This window comes from Lissotriton helveticus, chromosome 1_1 (genome assembly GCF_964261635.1).
Source record: "Lissotriton helveticus chromosome 1_1, aLisHel1.1, whole genome shotgun sequence".
Classification (NCBI taxonomy): Eukaryota; Metazoa; Chordata; class Amphibia; order Caudata; family Salamandridae; genus Lissotriton; species Lissotriton helveticus.
Window position 1 is genome coordinate 1,111,843,144 of NC_136057.1, and position 20,188 is coordinate 1,111,863,331.

At 44.6% G+C, this 20,188-nt stretch overlaps 1 protein-coding gene across 1 annotated transcript in view; it reads right to left on the reverse strand.

The window, feature by feature from the left end:
• Positions 1 to 20,188, reverse strand: part of LOC144821562 (sodium-coupled monocarboxylate transporter 1-like) — a 310,280-nt gene that overhangs the window by 200,649 nt on the left and 89,443 nt on the right. Inside the window, exon 2 of the mRNA XM_078678751.1 lies at positions 6,604 to 6,669. Coding sequence (XP_078534877.1) covers positions 6,604 to 6,669 — 66 coding nt within the window. The remainder of the gene's footprint in view (positions 1 to 6,603; positions 6,670 to 20,188) is intronic.

Consider the following 20,188-nt stretch of genomic DNA (forward strand, 5'->3'; position numbering starts at 1 on the left):
CCACATTTCTGTACCTCGCAACTTGTAGCAGTAAGAGCTCTTCAACTGAAGAGGTAATTGCATTATCTGGCCATTCTGTTCGGCTGAATGTGGCCCTGAGGAGATATTCCTTCTTCTTTGGTGTCTCTGTAAATTAATCGTTTAGGGGTTCATCTCTTACTTGTGTAATTTTTCTGCATTTAGCAGCTTTCATTTAACATTCCCAATCTGATTTGATTTCCTCAGGATTTATTTTTTGTATGTGTACCTTGGTGTCTGATGGGCAAATATAGTGGTATTTTGTTTCTTTTTGCTGGTATAATTTTTATACCTTCCTGCTGAATTTACTTGTCCCTGGTCTGGGATTTCCTTTCTCAGCTGTTATTTCTGTTTTTAGCTTCTGTTTCAGTGGCACTTACATTTGTCTGTGTTGTCTGACTGTGTGGGATAACATACTATCCCTAAGTTGATCCCATAGTCCAGTTTATTTTACTGTTTCTTTGCTAGTGTCAGCTGATAAGCCATTTGTGTGGACCCGTCCAGAGTAGATTTTGTTTTATGATCTGTCATGTATACCTGTTGGTACGCCTGCTTGTGTACACTGATGCATACCTGAGTGCTGACTTAGGGCCTCATTTATGAAAAGTGACGCATAGCTACGTGAAATCTGCGATGCGTCACTTTTCATTGCACCTCCTTGCGACACCATTGATGCATCATATTTACTGTATGATGCATCATGTCGCAAGGAGTTACAGATACGTCAGTATTTCAGATGTATCTGTATGCGTAAAAATGTCACATTGCTGGAGTGTGTCACAAAAGTGATGTAACTCCAGCAATGGGTCATTACACATGGGCAAGGCCCAAGTTAAATGTGCCTGTGTCAGTCTTACGCCTGCCATGAGGCGTAAGATATTGACGCATTTGCGTCCTTGAAGTGGAGTAGTGAAATCTTATTGATTTCACTGCATCACTTCTATGAGGCTTACTTGCGTCAGAACGCCCCCCTGCATACATTATACCTGGCGCAGGTATAATGTGGCGCAGGGGTTTACAAAGTGACGCATCTGCCTCGATGCGTCACTTTGTAAAGATGGTGCAACAAGGTGCATTTTTTACACCTCTGGTGCGTCACAAAAAGTGATGCACCGGCGGCGCAAAAGTGATGCAAGTGCTCATAAATAAGCCCCTTAGTTTTTCAAGTCAGAGGCATGAGGTCTTGAGTGGTCGTATGATGGCTTAGTTCCATAATGGATTGTCCCATCATTGTCATGACTCAGGAGGGGACCTTGCACAATTGCAGCCCTTGGGATCGTTCTTAGGGGGCTTGCCTCATGATTGTATTGTGCTAGGTGTAGGTTTTTCCTTCCATGAATTTGTGAGTTACTATTGTTTGTCACAGTAAAACTTTCTTTCCTTCAATGACTCAATGACTGTGCTTTTATAAGTTAATGGTGTTTAGTTTCCATTTATCGATGGGGAATATGAGGTGAAGTCCTCTTTGTATTCTCTTTATTATTTTTGGAATCATTTTTGTTTCAGCAGCTCGTACAAATGACTTGCATTGGGGGTTGGGTTTAAGAAATTCTCTTTGGCTGGTGGTATAGTTTTCTTGAGTGTTCGGCTGCATTTCTCCTAGCACTGGATAATTTAAAGTGTTTGCGGAGTTCAGCATGGTTAATGCTTCTGTGCAGTCCATTATCAAATCTCGCCCTCGTGCTGTCTCCACAAAGCTACATTTTCTTACTGCAATCCCATTTAAGATTTTGAGCTCCCTGAGGAAGTGGTGGGGTGTCATGCTACGAAATTCACTAGGTTCACCCTACACTCTAGGACATAGTTCATTTGTTTGTCAATCCAAAACTTCGATCTTGGTGATGATTTGTTCATGGCCTATTTCTGTACTTTAACGTGAAGTTGGGGGTCTTTCTTGGTAGCATATGCTGGTGCTAGCTTTGCCCCTACCTGGTTCAGGTGTTATGATTTCAGATACTCCAGAGATTGCTGTTTGGCAGGTATGTCTTGCTTCCTCTGATTCCTCCATGCCTTGGCCTGCACCAGGGATGTGTGAAGCCTTGTTTTTCCTTTTTCCTGCTTTAATTCTCTCTCCATCAGTTTTTTCAGTTCTCTGTAGATGTGTGCATTAATTATTTCCCCTTTCTTCTCGGTGGCTTTTCTATGACTGCACTTGATTTTCATATTTTTCGCATGCGGTGTGTCAGGAGTCGGATCTTCACACACCACCAGCCTTAGTTGGTTTTGGAGTACCTGTGCCTTGATTGTGAGGACTACTGAATCGCTTGGGCATGCTTGGGCAATTGGTTGTGTAACCTTGCCATTTTTCGATGCGCTGAAACTGATTTCCGATGAGCCAGACGACCCGGTGGGTATCTTCTTGGTCAATAGTACTATGATAGTTTAGTCTGATTTTGGTGGAGGGTTAACAAGGGAGCATGGCCACTCTCCTTATCAATTTCTTTGCTGTTCACTTTTCCAATCACCTTCTGATTTCTCTGGTTTTGAGAGATTCTAAAACGGCTAACCTTTTCTGTCAATTCAATGCCTTCGCTATTTGGCGGGTACTTGACAGGTACTGCGAATACTACAGCACTGTAGATAGGTTAGGTGTTGTGGGTCATGTTTCTACATCTTTGTTATCTGTAATAACTCCAATAGTGTCAATAATTATTAGATAATCCCCTCTGAGCATGCCCTTGGAGGTCCAAACACTGTGAGACCAGTGAGTTAAGGTAAGCGAGCCTATGTTATATACTATTAAAGTTCGTTGGAATTCTCCTTATTGTGGCTCCGTGGTTCTAAGGCTCGATGTTCGCTACTGTGGGGGAGCCCCATGTGGGGATTGAGTTTGGCTCCTCTTACACGTACCCTTTGGCTTAGCCTTGACAGGGGAGCAAGAAGAGCCCTAGGAAGCTGGTAAAGGGGTGGGGAGGAGGTGACATGTCTGAGCTAGCTTTATCAGCCGCTGCGCTTGCTGCTTTCACTTCGGAACTGCGCGACCTGTGGATTCAGATGCCTAGCATGCTGAAGCGATCTCTTGAAGTGCCTGAGCCTCAATCACAAATGGAAGCATTCTGGAGAGCTGAAATTAGGTCCATATTAAGGACTCTATTTAGTTGGAGTAATGTGAGGATTTTATGGAGTAGGATAATCTGGAGATTGGCCCATTTTGACACATTGACTTGCAAAGCAAACAGCAGTTCTAACTCCATAAGTATCTAAAGAATTGTAGGTTTTGTGTTGGTTGAAGGAGCAACTCCCAATAAGACATGGGTCATATTCCAGTGGAGGACATGGTTCAAACATGAGATGATGTAGTATGTCGTTTGGGTTTCTTGTCTTACCAGAAATGGATTTGTATGTCATCTGTATAAATTTGGAAGCTTATTGGGTGCTGTTTAAAAAAGCTTATGAAAGGACATGCATAGATTTTGAACAGGAGATGGATGATCCATGAAGGATACAACAGGATTCCTGATGCTGGGACAATTCAGATGTTACAATCATGATGTTTTGACTGCAACTCAGGAAAAACGATTGAACCTAGGATAGAGTAAAGGCCTTATTCCTATCCATTTTACCAACCTGTCCAGCAGTGTTGCATAGTCCATAGTATCTTAGGTTGTGTACAAGTTAGGCATAAGAGGGCTGTGTTCTTATCTTCTCCCAATGAGAACATAAACTTCTATCCTTCATCAGCTATGGCTGCTTCAGTGTCTCTTGCAGGTCCAATACTTGGAGGAGATGGCTTACTTCCACGCACCCTTTCTCTCCCCCTTTTCCAAGATATTGGTAAGAATAGGGAGGTAGAGTTTGGCCAGTAGTTTGCCAGGGTCCATCCAGATACACATATATTTAAATTCAAAGAGATTAAGGGGCTTATTTACAAGCCCATTGCACCACTGGTGTTACATTTGTTAGGCGCACAAGTGGCACAATGTGCCTGCCCATATTTACAATGCCACATAAAGTCACCCGTGGGCCCCATTCACACATTATTCTACGTGAAATCAGCATCCCATGGGTGTTGCTGTGAGTGTTCCCACACAACATCCATGGAACCTGACACATTCCCAGATTTACAAAGTGTTGTAAACCTGGGAATACATCAGCATGCTATGCCTCCCCAGGGGAGGCATATGAGTGGCGCAACAAGGAGAAATACTTTATTTCTCCTTTCTTTGCTCATTTTTTATGTGTGCTGCAATATGCAGCACACATAGAAGTAGCAAAACATCATTAATGATTGTTTATGTGCAGGAAGGTATCCCTTCAATCCCTGCAACACAGGAACCCTTGCACCATGGCACAAGGGTGTCTGCGTTTTCACACGGCTGCTGTTTGTGCACTGGTGCAGGGGAGAAGGACAGGAATGTGCTGTATCTTGTGGAGTGAGCTAAAGAATGATGATGGATTAAACCCAGATCAGTTGACTGGGGTGAGTGCTTGCAATGTTCAACACTACGTCCATAATCCCCTTTGGTTTTGCTTTGTATCTTGAAGATATGACACATTCCTGCCCTTTTATTTTGAAGGCTGGCAGAGCAGCAGGAAGGCTTGCTGAGCTGCAATGCATCAAAATATAGTAAACGAGGCCCTTACAGTCTAATTGAGAGTTGGTTGGTAGCAAGAAATCCACTGACTGTAATGGAAATAGCATACCCTCTGCAGAACAGTTCTGTGCTTGTACTTAATTGTTTTGACCTTCAGGTCATATCAATATCCTATCAATGTTTGTATTTATTTTGCATAAATACAGGTGACTGCACACAGTTACAGTTTAATGAATGAGCTATAGGATGACTCCAGAGACACACTTATTCTAAGAACTTATATCAACCTTTCACCTGGTGAAGGCAATGCCTATAGGATATGCTAGCATGCTAATTCACTTTAACAAGAGCAATTCAGCATGCCCAGCAGCTTATTGTTCACCTCTGAGATATTTAGGTATCTGGAGGTCATGAATCTTAATCTCAATCATGAATCTGACTTGGGCACAGTTAAATTGGTGACTAACCTCACCTGTTACAAACACAACTTATAAATCGCTCAAGTGAAGTATAAAGCACTATATTAAAACAAGCTGGTTGTAAACATAACCCATTCCATGATGCAAAACACACCTTATGAATTTCAACTGGTTTTAGTTTATTTATTTTCTGATCCTTTCTAAACATGTAGAATATTTGTGGATGTACAGAAAATCACATTTTTCAACACACTAAAATGCAAGCTGAAAATACTTAACAAAGCCCAAAATACCCTGCTTATTCAGTACAAAGGTGACATGTTGGCGTATAGTTTTTCCTTGCTGCCATAAAATGCAAACTCGTCTCTCAATGAACTGTGAACTAAAATGCAAACTCTACTTGGCCAGGTGCTTGCAAGTTAATGTCGGTGGACTCGATTGTCAAAGATTGTTTCATTTGTCAGTGAGATATACAAGCAGGAAAATATTCATAGAACATAAACCCCTCACAAATGCACACGAACTGTAGTGGTGTAGTTGTACATAAAAAGAAGTCCCACAAATTATTCATATTACAGACTTATAAGTGAAACCTAGGGGAGGGGGTAGGAGGCGTTCTCAGTGGGGTATTGAAGAGGTAGTCTTGGAAATAAAGTGCAGATTATGTCCAAACCCTCCGATGGACCAGATTTATAAAGCATCCCCTTTTCTTAAGACAGTTTTAATACTGTCAGGATCCCAGGAAGGCAGGTGTAAGACTATCTTGAAGACTTTTGAAACCGGCCTAATAGTGTCAAGACTGCATTTGGTCAGGAAAGGTATCATATGCCTATTTTCAACCAGGACAAAATACTTATTAGACCCATCTTTCCTCGCTAAAGACAGGATCAGGGATGTCGTAAATCTGGAAACCACGGGGCATATTATTAAGGGGGTTTATCTCCGGTTTTTTGGCTTTAAAAGCCAAGAAGGCGGAGATAAAATTATCTCCCTATTACCTAGCTGTCGCTAACACCAGTTAGCGACAGCTAGTAGGAGACCATCTTGGGCCCCACTTTGCATGTCAGTGATATTTATCACTAATCACATGCAAAGTGGGCGTACCAAGATGTTAGCGACTGGAAACAGTCGCTAACATCGCTATCTCCTATTACCAACTTTTGGAGATATTCGCGCTAAGCGCGAATATCTCCAAAAGCTAACACCTGCCCTGAGCAGTTCTTAGCCATGTTATCCAATGGGAGGTGGATAACATGGCTAAGAGCATTAGCTCAGTGATGCATGAATATCGCTGACTTTTCAGCGATATTCATGCATTGCAGCCGTTTTTTATCGCATTTGCGATAAACCTTGGTAATACCAAGATTTATCTGCGATAAAAATCGGCACAGCTCAGCGGTACATTTTTGTCTCTAACCAAGCAATAGCGATAATTATCGCTATTGCTTGGTAATATGCCCCCACATTTTTTAATCAGAGCCAAAGCAAACATATTTTTTTAAATGTTTGCGAATGTCAACATTAAACTACATATGTGAAATTGCAATTGAAGGTGATTTTTTTAAAGGGTGTAAACATTTAAAAAAGGCAAAACATAAAAAAAATACATTCACTTTGTTTGTTTTACTTACCATTTCAATTATGAAAATGAGTGTACCAATGATACGAACAAATCGGTTGAATCTTAGTTCTAAATACTGAAAAACATAAAAGACATATTCTAATTAAAATATAACAGAATTAAATATATTCCAATACAAATCTAATAAACATTGCTTAATGCTATTATAAGTACCACGAACAAAATGTTTCTTGATATTTGATGATCACAAAGTAAAACATTAGTAGGTGTATGCATTTAAGGGCACGTCAAAATTGAAGTTTATTTGAAGGCTACGCAGAAAATCTACTTGTTCTAGCAGCGCGTAACAAACTTTAAGATCATGGACATCTGAGCCGAATGAAAATAGGCTCGGAATTCGATTATATTTGAGGCTATCCTTCGAGATAATTAAAAACAACTAATCATGGAACAACACTGTGGAAGAACATCATATAAAGTTCAGAAATTGACTGATAGTGCCATGCCGTCAACATGTCCATTTTTATAGCAGTACGCCACATTTTGCAACATATGTAAGCTATGGTGCTACACACCTTTGTTTTTAACTTCCCCAATGACAAACAGCACAATAAAAACATTGACATACAATACAAACTGGATGTTTAATGCATCACAGAAGACATATACGAATCTACATTGATGTAAGCTTTTGCACAACTGACTCGTTCATAGTGCGGCTAGTTCTTAACTTTGTGTATACTCTTTGCTTCGCCCTTAATCCTTCAAGGTGCGAACAAAACACCCACCCCAAAGAACCACCTCAAAACTAAAGCTGGTAACATTCTGAGGTTGCTTTAAGTAGTGAGACAAAAACTAAATGAAATCTAAATTGCAAGAAATAGAAAGTAAACACAGAATATGTTCAGAAGAAAAATTAAATGAACATCGCAATTTTGACTTACATTTTCCCTTTGTCTTGATTTATAATGCAGCATTACATGCTGCCAACATGTATAAATAGTCTAGTCTTTTGAACACTTATGACTATAGGGATGCAACAAAATAGAAACAATGTGGAAAATGTGCGACAACTGTGTGGTTACAGGCTCTGTGGTTACAAGATAAAAAATAAAAACAAATAAATACCAAACCTCAAATATCAATTGCTAAATTATTATTTTATATTCTTTGACCAAGTGTAATCCAGACTGAATTTCTGATGCATGTGCACCGTTTCCACTGCGAGCACAGGGAACACTGAGGTCCTGCTAGATTCACACTGTGGGTCACTTACTGCAGTATCTGCCACTGGGGAACAGGTTCCTGAAGAGGATTCCAACGAGAAGGAATATGTGGTGCAATAGAGGGACCACACTGAAACTTAGAAAGGATGGATGAATTTTAATGGCAAGTGTAGGAAAGTGGGGCATTATGTAGAGAGGCTGGTTAGACTTCACTATGTAATACCTCCACGCTACGCCAAATAGGTTCTTTGGATACACACTAATAAATCCCTAGCTCAGTCCTGGTACTGTGGCATAGAGAAGTCAGGCTTTATTAAAGGGAAGATGTGTTAAGCATTTCAGAGAACCAGAATGGATGATAAGTAGTAGTAGTAGAAAGCTTTATTCAATTTTAAGACAAGATAAAAACATAAAAGCGACAGTCATAAAATACAGTTTCATACACAGTCGTAAAAATAGAGTAAAAATAGGTTTAAACAGTTTATGTACATTGACAGAATAAAGTCTATTATAACTACAGTTGTTTGGATAAAAAGTTTGGGTTCCGCCGACTAGTTGTGTGGTATCAAACATAAGTGCTATAAATACTTCGGGTTCCAGCCAAGGAATTTTAGTAGAACACTTGGACTATAATTGATCATGTGTACACCGAATTTTCAAACAGTTTTTAAGAAACATAGCTTCTTTGGCATTTGAAACTGATTCTAACTAATGTAATGCCAAAAGGGCAGGGCGGCATCTTCTCAGGCCCTGGGATAACAGTATTGGAATAATCCAGCGTTTGCGTGGTAGATCATAGAATTTACAGAACAGAAATACATGAATATTGGACTGTTCAGAAATACCATCACAAGGGCACCGGATAATTGAAGAGGACCAATCTTGTCTCCTTGGAAATGTAACCAAACGGAAAAACATATTGAGCCTAAACCGTGTCAGCAGATATTTTTCATAGTTGGACATGCAGAAGGTGAGATACGGTTGGATGCCCGAGTACATTGAATAGTTAGACTATGTCGGTTTGAAACTTTATTAATTTCATGGGCTATACGTAATTCCCTTAAATGTGACAAACAAGACAATCTCAAGGTCTTTCTTGTAATAGTAGTTAATATCGCAGGTTCTTCAAAATATATTAAAAGATCCAAATCCTTGAGAAAGTTATGTACAAAGGACAGCCACGGAATATCTGACCAGTTGTCTAGGCTCAAACAGTCTGAGATTAGAGCACGAGTTAGGCTACATTGTTCCGTTGTCCAGATACGGTGCCACAGTAATATTGGCTGAATTGCTATGTAATCAGCAATGTAATCCATGCCCAATTCGACATGACAAGCAAACGTTGGAAAGCACTGTGGAACGGCCAACATATAACAAATACAAATGTTCTCTACCCTCTGCAAGATGTCCACGGGCACATAGCCCCACACCCCAGCACCGTAGACAGCTACGCTATGACACTTAGCGTAGTATATTTGCATGAGTTCTTTTGGGGGAGGCTTCCCTATTTTACGTGCAAAGGCAATTAGGGCAGATGTAGCTCTTAAAAATAGGAGGTGCCTGCTAACAGTGGCCGGTGTCCAAGAAGAAGTATTATCAAATAAAATACCTAGGTAAGGGTATGTCTTGGTGCAGTCCAACTTAGCTTCTTCAATAAGTATCGTTTTTTTCTTGGCTGTCTTTTTACCAAAATGCATAGAGAAAGTTTTTTTAATGTTGACCATTAAATCCAGTGAAGCCATGAATTTACTGTAGGAATTTAACTGGATCTGAAGTTGTAGTGGGGTTCGCGCCATGATCACCACGTCGTCCGCGTAAAGTAACGCAGGAATGGGGAGACGGGCGATTGCTGGTAGGTCCTGACTCCCCTCTAGCATGGCCTTCTCGAGGCCGTTTGTATAGAGGTTAAATAAGAAGGGAGCCAGGACACACCCCTGTCTAACCCCCTTTGTGACTGAGAAGGGGAGAGTGAGCTCCCCGTTCACCCCAAATCTCACCCTGGCCGATGCCCCCATGTACAGCTCACGTAGGAAGGATATTATCGGTGGATCTACACCCAGTTCTGTTAGGATTGACCACAGCCTTGAATGTGAAACACAGTCAAAGGCTGCGGTCAAATCCACATAGACCAGGTGGAGATTGCCTTTCTTGGCCTGGGCATACTTCCCAATTAGGAGGGAGAGATTCAGAGCCTGCTCCACAGTGCCCAGCCCCTCCCGGAAGCCGTATTGCAGGTCTGTCATGATGTTATTATCCTCAGACCAGGCCCGTAGTCTATCTAGGATCAAGCGGCCTGCAACTTTACCAAAAGAATCCAGGAGGGAAATGGGCCTGTAGCATGCCGGGTTGTTACGGTCTCCCTTCTTAAAAATGGGCAGCAATATAGAAGTTGACCAAGATTTTACAAGACCCCCTTTTAGTGCTGCTTCAATTACTCTGGTCAATACTGGTGACCAGAGCTCCTGAGTATGCGTATAAATATCCAACGGTACGCCGTCCGGCCCGGGGGCTTTGCCAGGCTTCGAGGATGACAGGGCATCAATTACTTCCTCGTGACTAAAAGATAGTTCAATAGGATAGGGTGATATATATGTACTTTCATTAAAGTTGACACCTTCAGCTAAGAATATTTTTGAGAAGTGGGAAACCCAACCCTCTGCACTGATTGCTACCTCAATACTGGGACCAGTGTTCACATCGTTTAAAAAGGGTGAGTTGACCACTTTCCAAAACATTAAACTATCCTTTCTATTGCAGCTCTCGTGGAGCTTCGCCCACAGATCTTTTTTTCTTTCCTTCCTACATTCTTTTTTCGCCAAATTATAAAGCTTTCTCAGCTTCCTAATTTCGAGCTGATCCCTCTCGGGTTTGTGTAAAGCTATTTTTAGGGTTGAAAGGGCTCTACGACATTCCGAATTAAACCACCCTTTTTCCTGTGAGCCATTCTGCTTTTGTTTACGGAGCAGCTCCTTGCTAATTACTTTGGTTATATTGATAAAACTAGTCAAAATATCGTCTGCAGTGGAGTGCGAATTTAGGCAAGTTTCTAACATAGGAAGGGCTCTGATGATAACGTTAGATGTGATAACATCCGGGTCTACTTTGGCCCATTTCACCGAATAGCCATTAGTTTTGTCTAAACACAGGGCTCTTTGGTTTAACAGCCCAGGGTTACCAGTTGTGTCACGTCCAGTTGGCACTAAGATAGTGACACCAGTGGGGAAATGATCACTACTAATGTCATTTTCAGTAATAAATGTAAGCAACTCATCCTTCATATGATTAGAGAGCAAAATGAAATCAATTATGGTGTTACAGCCCCTGCCGTGAAAGGTGGGGGAGAAGTCAATTGGGGGTTCAGCTAATTCGTTCGCAAACCCCAGTCCTAGGGTAAAAAGCTTTTCATTTAGAATATTCCCAGCACTGGAGTGTGCGAAATGCGTTAGGGGGCTCCCGCCCTCATCCACAACACCACAATTTGAATTAATATAGTCTTTACATAAAGTAATGTTGAAATCGCCGCCCCAAATCAATTTAAAAGGCTGGGAGGGACAACTATTCCGATGCTCATCTAAAACAAAAGTTATCCTATTTAGGACTTTCACAAAATCAGGTAGTGACAGATTGTTATAAAAATTAACCAGAAAATATGTATGCACTTGGTTCACTGAGAGTTTAATTATCTGATAGGTCTCTTCAGTTGAAATATCTACAATTTTCTTGAATGTAAGGGTATTAGATACATATACTGATAAGCCTCCCTTAGGTCTACCAAAAAGGGAAGGGCGTGCGCTTGAATGGTACAATCTGTACCCCTGAAGATGGATAGCAATTACCAACCATGTTTCCTGGCAACATACTATATTGTGTTTTCTAATTATTTCTAGCCAGTTAAGTTGGTCGACTTTAGAGCGCAACCCTGCAATATTCCAAAATAGGATAGAAAGGATCGAGCTACTTGATGATGGAGTCTTGGGGGAAAGATGCGGTTGATTGGAATGGGTTTGAGATTCCGCAGTTAGCCCCTGAGACAGCAAAGAAAGAACTTGTGTTAGGGTCCAGGGCCCTTCAGTCAAATCACTAATGTCCAGGGCCTTATCTGGACGGTCACTAATAGGAGAAAAACTGCCACGGTAATCCTCAGATAACAAGACCTTTTGGGGGATAGTCGACTTATCTAGGAGACGCAAATTGGAATTATTCACAGGAGTTGCGATGGTTAATAGTCATTCAATATCATCTAAACCTGACAGAATGTTAAATCGATTCTGAGTGGGAATCAGAAATGGTCTTGTTGTCGGTTGATGATTAAAACTGCCTTCCTGGGAAAAGGAATTACTCCATGGTGAGAGATAATAATTACCTGGAGGCTTAGTATGATCATTCTGATAATGAAAAGCAGGTCTATAGTGATCAGCCTGATGTAAAGGTTGGGACCTAAAGAAGGCTTCCTGATGTTGGAATAGAGGTCTATGGTGATCATCTCGTGGATCAAGTTGTGGCCTAGAGTAATTGGCCTCACGATGGAGTAAAGGTCTGATGTCGTCATCCTGATAGTAGACCGGCGGCCTGGGATTGGTGGGGTTTATCACATTTCTTGGGTAAAAATAGGTCAAATCACGTGGTGTGATTGCATTACTGCCATTGGGAGGAAACCAATCTAAAATATAACGAACTGCCCTTGTATCTCTAAAATTTATTATAATGATGTCCCCCGTGATATTTTTTGTGCTAGGACCTAACCAGGAAAGGCGCCTAACATATAAAATGTCGCCGTTCACATTAGGAGGAAGTGGTTGGTTTTTCCTAAGCCAAAATATGACCTTGTTCTTTAGCTGATTTTGGTTTTCATTTTTACTGTCTTTACCATCCTCTAAAACCGGAACTCCGGTGAGCACCACCACAAGCGGAACTGCTTCCGGAGGCAGTTCCACATTGTGCCTCTTAGGAGCGGATGGCCTTACTGGGGCTTCATGACCAGAAGTTTTATGATGATTTCCCGGTGGATTAGGCTTTCCACCCTCCTGAACCACTTTATCACTACTTTTCTCCTTTGGCCGCGATGTTTTGGGGGGCATTAGTTTTGGGGTTTTCAAGTTAGTATGATAAGTAATTTACACGACTCAGAAGAAATCAAACACTAATTTATCAAAATAGAGAACATTTTGCTGTAGAGGCAGGTGGTTCCCCAACTAAACTTTATTCCGTAGTGACTGGGCTTGATTGGACGGACGTGTTGAGACACCAGCATGGCCCTCGCTGAGAATTTACTTATTTCTCCACAGTACACGACTCCTTTTCAAGGCTCAACTACATTTTTGTTCCCAGGGGACTGGCACACAGGATATTGTCGGCAACTATTCTGCCCAGAGCTCTGTCGGACCACTCGCCAGTAGTTCTCACGTTCCAGATCGGCCCGGGATGGCAGCCAGTTAGGTGGCGAATGTCGGGGTGGCAATTGCAGAGGGAGGAGTACAGGGAGCACTTGACTAAGAAGATAGATAATTACTTAGCTACTAATGTGGGGTCAGTGGCATCTCCAGGGGCTCTCTGGGAGGCTTTGAAACCCACGTTGCGGGGAGTAGATATCTATTGGTGTGTGGTGGCGCGGAGGGAGTGGCAGCAGGACTTGGTGCGTCGGGAGGTGGACATAGGGGCGCTGGAGCGTAGGGGTCGAGAGGCGGATGGAGGCCCGGCAAGAAGACAGCTAGTGCTGGCTCAGCAGCAATACACCGCAATACTGATGGATGATGCACGCCAGGCGTGGCTTGCCACGCGTAGTAGGGTCTATCAATGGGGAGACAAGTCAAGCAGGATGCTCCACCAGCTGTGTCAGGGCACCCTGCACGCCCAGCAGTAACCCGAGTCCTCGACCCAGTGGGGGCGCCCATTCTTGAAAACCCCCAGCAATTGCGGAAAGTTTTGCGGCGTATTATGAGGATCTGTATGCACCCAAAGAATGTCTCGCAGCGGAGACTATTGTCAAGTTTATTGATGATCTTCCTCCTAGGACCGTCTCGGACGAAGTGCGGGAGCAACTAGATAGGCCTCTGTCGGACGATGAATTGGGTACGGCCCTTGGGGAGCTGACTCCCGGGAAGGCTCTGGGCCTGAATGGCTTCCCCAGTGAGTTTTTAAAATGTTTTTTGTGCAACTGGCCCCTCATTTTCGGCCAGTGGTGGAGGAAGCACGGGAGAGCGGCATACTTCGCCCGGACTGGAGACACGCGGAGGTGGTAGTTTTTCTCAAGCCAGGCAGACCACCTGAGCAACATGCATCCTACCGTCCCATCTCCCTTCTCAATGTAGAAGCTAAAGTTTTGGCCAATTACAGAATTGGTCCACCCGGATCAGGCAGGGTTCATGCCTCAGAGGGCGACACGTCATAATATTAGACGCGCACACGTTGCGATATCGGGCCGGGGACAGCTTGGGGAGCCTGCAGCATTATTGCTAGCAGACATGGATAGGGCCTTTGATTCACTGAGCTGGGTGTACCTGTTCACTCTGCTGCAGCAGGTTAATCTCGGTCCGCGTTTTTTGGCTTATCTGCAGCTGTTGTATACTTATCTTACAGTGTCGGTGCCGGTGGTGGGGGATTTCTCCCTCCTTTCTGATCCGGAGGGGCACACGTCAGGGCTGCCCCTCTCCCCCTACCTATTCGTGCTCGCTATGGAGCCGCTGGCAGCCTGGGTGCGCATTGATGCTCAGCTTCGGGGATTTCGATGGGCGCTGGGCCTCACTGATAAGATAGCACTCTACGCGGACGATGTCCTGTTCTTTCTCACTGATTTAGATAGGTCAGGGCTGTGGTTACTACGTATTCTACGGATCTTTGGTGAGACCTCTGGTCTCTACATGAATCCGTGCAAGTCCACGCTGTGGGTTCTGGGGGGTGGACTGAGGGTGGGGGAATGGTCCTCAGTCCTTCAACTGGCGTCGGGGGGAATGAAGTACTTGGGGGTCTATCTCTCAGATGCACTGGCCACATCCAGAGACCGCAATTTGGTCCCGGTGTGGGAGCGTACTCTGGAAGATATCAAGGTATGGTCTCATATGCCCCTGATGATTTATGGTAGATCGGCCATTTTCAAGATGGTAGCGCTTCCCCGTCTCCTTTATCAGCTGCAAAATCACCCTTACCCGATCTCGCCTCGCTGGTTCCAGCAGGTCAAATCAGCGCTGGGCACGTTTCCATGGGAGGGGGTGCGGTCAGGGTGGCCTTACGCACCTGTTTTTTATCCACATATACTGGTGGGCTTGCTACGTCAGATGTCCTCTCCTACTATCAGGCGGCACACTTGCTGGTTCTCGTATGAGTGGTTGTACGGTGATAGGGGGGACCCGGCATATGCGGTTGAGCGCACCTGATGGCCTTGCGGTGATTTGTGCGCTATAAAAAAGTATCTGACTTACTAAGTCCCTTCACACACTGCTGTATTCCACGCCGCTTCGTAAGCTTCTCCCCTCGGCCCCGCAGGTGGTGTTTCATATCTGGAGGCGGGCTCAGAGTAGGATGGGGTGGTGGAATGTTCTGACCCGGGAGACTCCACTTTGGGGGAACGGGCGTTTGCCCCAACTGGCAGCTTCACGGGGCTTTCAGGGTTGGGACTCTATAGGAATTTCGGCTCTAGGAGACGTGATGACAGACCTGACACTTAAATCTTTCCAGGATCTCCGAGACGAATATGGGATGCCGAGATCCCAGTTTTTTAGGTATTTGCAGTTTCGACACGCGCTGGCACCCACCCTAGAGGGTCTGGGGTCTCTCCCCGACTTCAGTCCAATCGAAGCAAAGGTATTTATGGGGGAACTACCTGACTGCAAGATTCCTCGCATCTATCAGACGCTGGTCCTCCATTGTTCAAAGGATCTACAGATGCTTAGGACAGCATGGGAGGGAGATGTGGGTGAGTTGGAGGAAGAGGACTGGGCGGAGGTGCTGGCAAGCCCGCGGGGGGCAGCAATAGCTACATGCCTGCGATTGGTATAATTCAAATACTTGCATCGTGTATATTTTACCAGAGTGCGCTTGTGGAGGGCAGGAATGATTGGTTCCCCTGAGTGTCTCCACTGTGGGACAGGCGAGGGCACACTCCTGCACACAGTCTGGGGTTGTCCTGCGCTCCATCGCTTTTGGAGGGGGGTGTTCTCTTGCCTGTCGGGGGTGTTGGGATGGGAACTTCCACACCTGCCGTGATTAGCCTTATTGCATGTAATGGAGGGCATTGGTGGTAATAGCTATAAGCGACATCTTTTGCTGTTAGGTCTCACGCTGGCGAAGAGAGACATTGCCATGGTGTGGAAGGCGCCCTGGGCTCCGCCATTCACTGTATGGAGGAATGGGATGGACTTTAGCATGGGGCTCGACCTGCCGGTCTTTATCGCCAGGGGATGCCCCCGTAAACATTTTAAGATATGGAAAAGATGGGTGGACTACCGGGGGTTGGATCTGGATCCGCCGCCAGAGGGGGACACTCGCTTGCCAGACTGATGGGTGTCTGGAGGTTGGGGTTTGCAGGATGGTTGATGGTCTCAGTGTATTGTTCTGGAGATGTAATCCTTTCTTCTCTGTGGCATGAACGCAATCGGGGAGTGGGTTTGTTATGTTATAGATGTCAACTACATGATTGTGGTATTATTGATGTGTGCAGCAGTCTCCGGGTTGCGGAGCTATGCAGTATATGTGAACAATGACAAATAAAATCTGTTAAAAAAAAACGAGAACATTTTTATATTATTTAAGACACCAAAACAAAGACAATCACATGAGTATAACCGGAGTTATGGATTTTAAAAGGAAAAATACATTTGTGTATTTAACTCTCGCAAAACAATAACGTTGCGGTCAAAGGGAAAACACTGGTCTCTTCTTTCTCCTTGATTGCAATGCAAGCATATCTGAAGTTCTGGTGCAAGGGGTTTCCCTTAATTTCTGGATTATGGGGCAGTAGGTGTGTGGGTGCAAGTAGCCAATAGGCTACTCGCTGCAGCGGTTAATCTGCCCCTGAGGTGACCATCACTGGGGGGGGGGCACTTTTTTCTCCAGAACCCTCTGTTCTGCCACTTGAAAAAAAGAAAAAAACATTCTTGGCTGTACAGATCAGATGGACCACCCCAGGGATGTGGCTAGCCTTCTTGGGGTGTACACCTCTTGACTACCTATTTTTCCCGCCTGCCTGGGTTCAAATGTGCCTAGGGGCATGGAATTGGCTGTTGCTGTCACCTGGTTGCATATCAGAGGTGGGGGAAGCTTTGAAGCTCACTATGTTGATGTGCCATTCAGCTGTCGACTATTATGCAGGGTAGAGGAAAGGCTGGGGCAACCAGGTGAGCAACCTCAAAGGTAGCCACCTGGGTGCATGCCACATCAAATCCGGTATGGGAAACATGCCAGGTTTGATGAGAAAAGTTGTTTGATACCAAACATGATAACTTTCAGTGGGACCATAATGAAGCTGGCAAACTCGGGGTGCTCGGCTGCCTGTCCATGTTAGCCTACAACCCCCTGAACACTTTTAGCAGCCCTGACTGGAAAGGTGCTACTGCAGGGTCATGTAAGCTTGCACCTAGATGTCCACACCTTTAATATAATGCACTCTCCCTCCTTGGCCCAAGGAGGCCTATAGTAGGAGTGACTGACATATAATAAAAATAGTGCTTTGACCATGTCATTCATGGTGCAGGCAGAGTCGAGTTTGAGCAGATTGCACTGCTCATGCAGTCTGCAATGGCAAGACTGCTGTCATCTGTTTATTTGGGTCACTCAAGGTGGCACAATCAGTGCTTCAGTCCCTGGTGACCCCTTCAACTCCCATGCCCTGGGTACCTCTGGAACCACTTACCAGGGACTTATAAGGGGGTTAAAGTCCGTGACAATAGAGGTTGCCATTTCACATGCATCATATTTTAGGGAGAGAGCAATGGCAGTGGGGCCTGGATAGCAGGCTCCAGTGCACTTTCAGAGTCATAACCATCAGCATTGGGGAAAGAAATGTCGTGATAACTACGCAAAAAGGGTCCTTTCCTACTGGAAGCATTTTAACAGAGAAGAAGCTGTACCTTAAACCTGCATATTCAAAGATGCCTTGAGTATTCTGGAGATTTTTTGATGGTAGATTACTTGAATTTCCCTGGATATTGGGTGAACAAAGGAAAGACAGCGAATCTCGTAAAGTGTATTTGACAAACTCTATTCTACACCAATATTTTCTTCTGACATGCTGAATAAAGCCAGTGGAAATAACCTTGATCCCTCCTTACCTTGAAAGAAGGGTCTAATGCAACACTTTAGGCATCATTTGGAGGTTTGCGAACGCCAAGAGTCTGTTTGGAAGTAGGGCAACTGCTGGATTTTCACCAGTGAAGACTCTGTCTACTATGATAACAGAGACTCTTAACACCCTGCTCCATCTGCCTGTAGCGTCGTGCTACAATAAATACAGACACCTGGTTTCATCTAACTGGAGCTTTATTCATTACATCCTGCTCGTGCCCTGTCCCTACTCTAACTGCCCTGGTTCCTGTCTCTGGCCCCTCCCGTTCCTGCTCCTCCCTCTTAACTCCACCCCAACCACTAGACCACATCATACAATCTGACATCTCCCCCCTTCTTAACAAACTGAACTTAGTTTCCACAGTGTTCGCACTTCTTCAATCCACCACACGGGTTGGCGGACGGCTTGTTCTTCGAGCATCAGTAGTGTCGAATCCGTGGTGGTCCTGACATTGACCAATCTTTTCGGTGCCTTAACCAAGACATCCTTGACTACGGGAGTGCACCTTTGAGAATGCAACCCATTATGTGTGGGCTGTTTACTATCCGGTTCCGCAGTTATCATGGTTCTTTTATGTTGTGTGATTGCTGCTGGCTCAGCTCGGCCGTGGCAGTCTGCTTTCCTTGGTGACTCTTGTTCTGTTGACGGTTGATCTCCTTCGGGAGTGGACAATGTTCCGGTCTTCTTCCGAGCTCCCACCTGTACGGTTATTTCTCTTTGTCTTGTCGGGTTGGGAGCAACACTGTTCTTCTGTTCACCATCGGGCATGCCAGACATTAATGTACTATCTGAAATGGGTGTCCTGTCTTGATTCCTGGACTCGTTTGTTGCCTCTGTATGTCTCTCTCTCTCTCGCTTACGTTTGGAGCCGGCGAAACTCCTGACCATCCGGTCAGGTACCTGTTCCTCTCTCGTTCGGTGACAGTCGATCTCTGTCACCACTTTTGGTCCTCCTCCCGGGGTGACCGGATGATCCTTTTCTACTTGGTAGATACTGTCCCATCTCATTGTTTTCCTTCCGTCAGTTCTTTTAGTCAGCCTCGCTGACCCCATCAGGGGTGACGGCATATTACTCATGTCTTGAAATGGCGATGACTGATGAGACATGGTGTCCTTTGGTTCTGTTGTGCGGTCGGGTGACTGATGCCATGGACGTGGTCGGGACCATGATTTTGTTGACTTGCACGATTGGACAGACATACTTTCCGACTCGGAGGAGTCGTTCGTGGATTTCTTTTGAGAACGGTCCTTTGAGGGCATCGTGACTGATAAGTTTATTGAGTCGGTGGTTTGGGATGACATGCTCCTGAAGTCGGAGCTATCTATGGAGCATTCCTTTGGGTACGTCTCTTTATGTGTCTTTTGTGTTGTTGTGATGGAGAGATCGTTTGTTAACCACACATTTATTTCTCTAGTTTGATCTCGGCGCATTTGGTCTTTACCCTTTACACGGGACATCACTTGTCCCTTCTCCGTTCTCTCATTGCCACAATTGTCTTGAGGGCACGTGCCCCTCCCTTTTCGGTGTCTGAGTGACTTACCACTCCTCATGTGGTTGGTTTCTTCTTCTCGTTCGTTAGACGTGCTGACGTCCGTGCCATTGGGGTGATATGTCTCGCTGATTGACGCGTCCTCGGACTCATCTATAGACTTTGGTGCATAGCGGGAGGATGCCCGGGGATGTTCGTGTGCCGGTTTCCGGCGTTGACGGGACTGGTCCTGTCTTTTGTAGTTTGTCTTGCTTGCCCTCCTGTTGAGCAATCTGCCATATTGTCCATGGGTGTGATCTGACCCGCTTGACATTTCATCTGCTTCATAACCATTTTCATCATCGGTTGACTGACTCCTTGAGGTTGAGTAACTCCGTGAGGTTGTATCAGTATAGTCATTCGTTGACTGACTCCTTGAGGTTGAATAACTCTGCGAGGTTGTATCAGTGTCGCTTTCGCAATCCTGATTCATCCTGGTCTGTTGTGATGGTGACTTGGGGTGTTCCATGACGCTGTGTCTCTTGTTTCGTCTTGGCTCTGATTCACCCGCCTTCTTTTCGGCTTTGTTTGTTTCCTTGGCCTTGCCCCCGGACATGAGGGATGTCTCTCTCCAGACATCCATGTGTCTTGCATTCGAGTGCA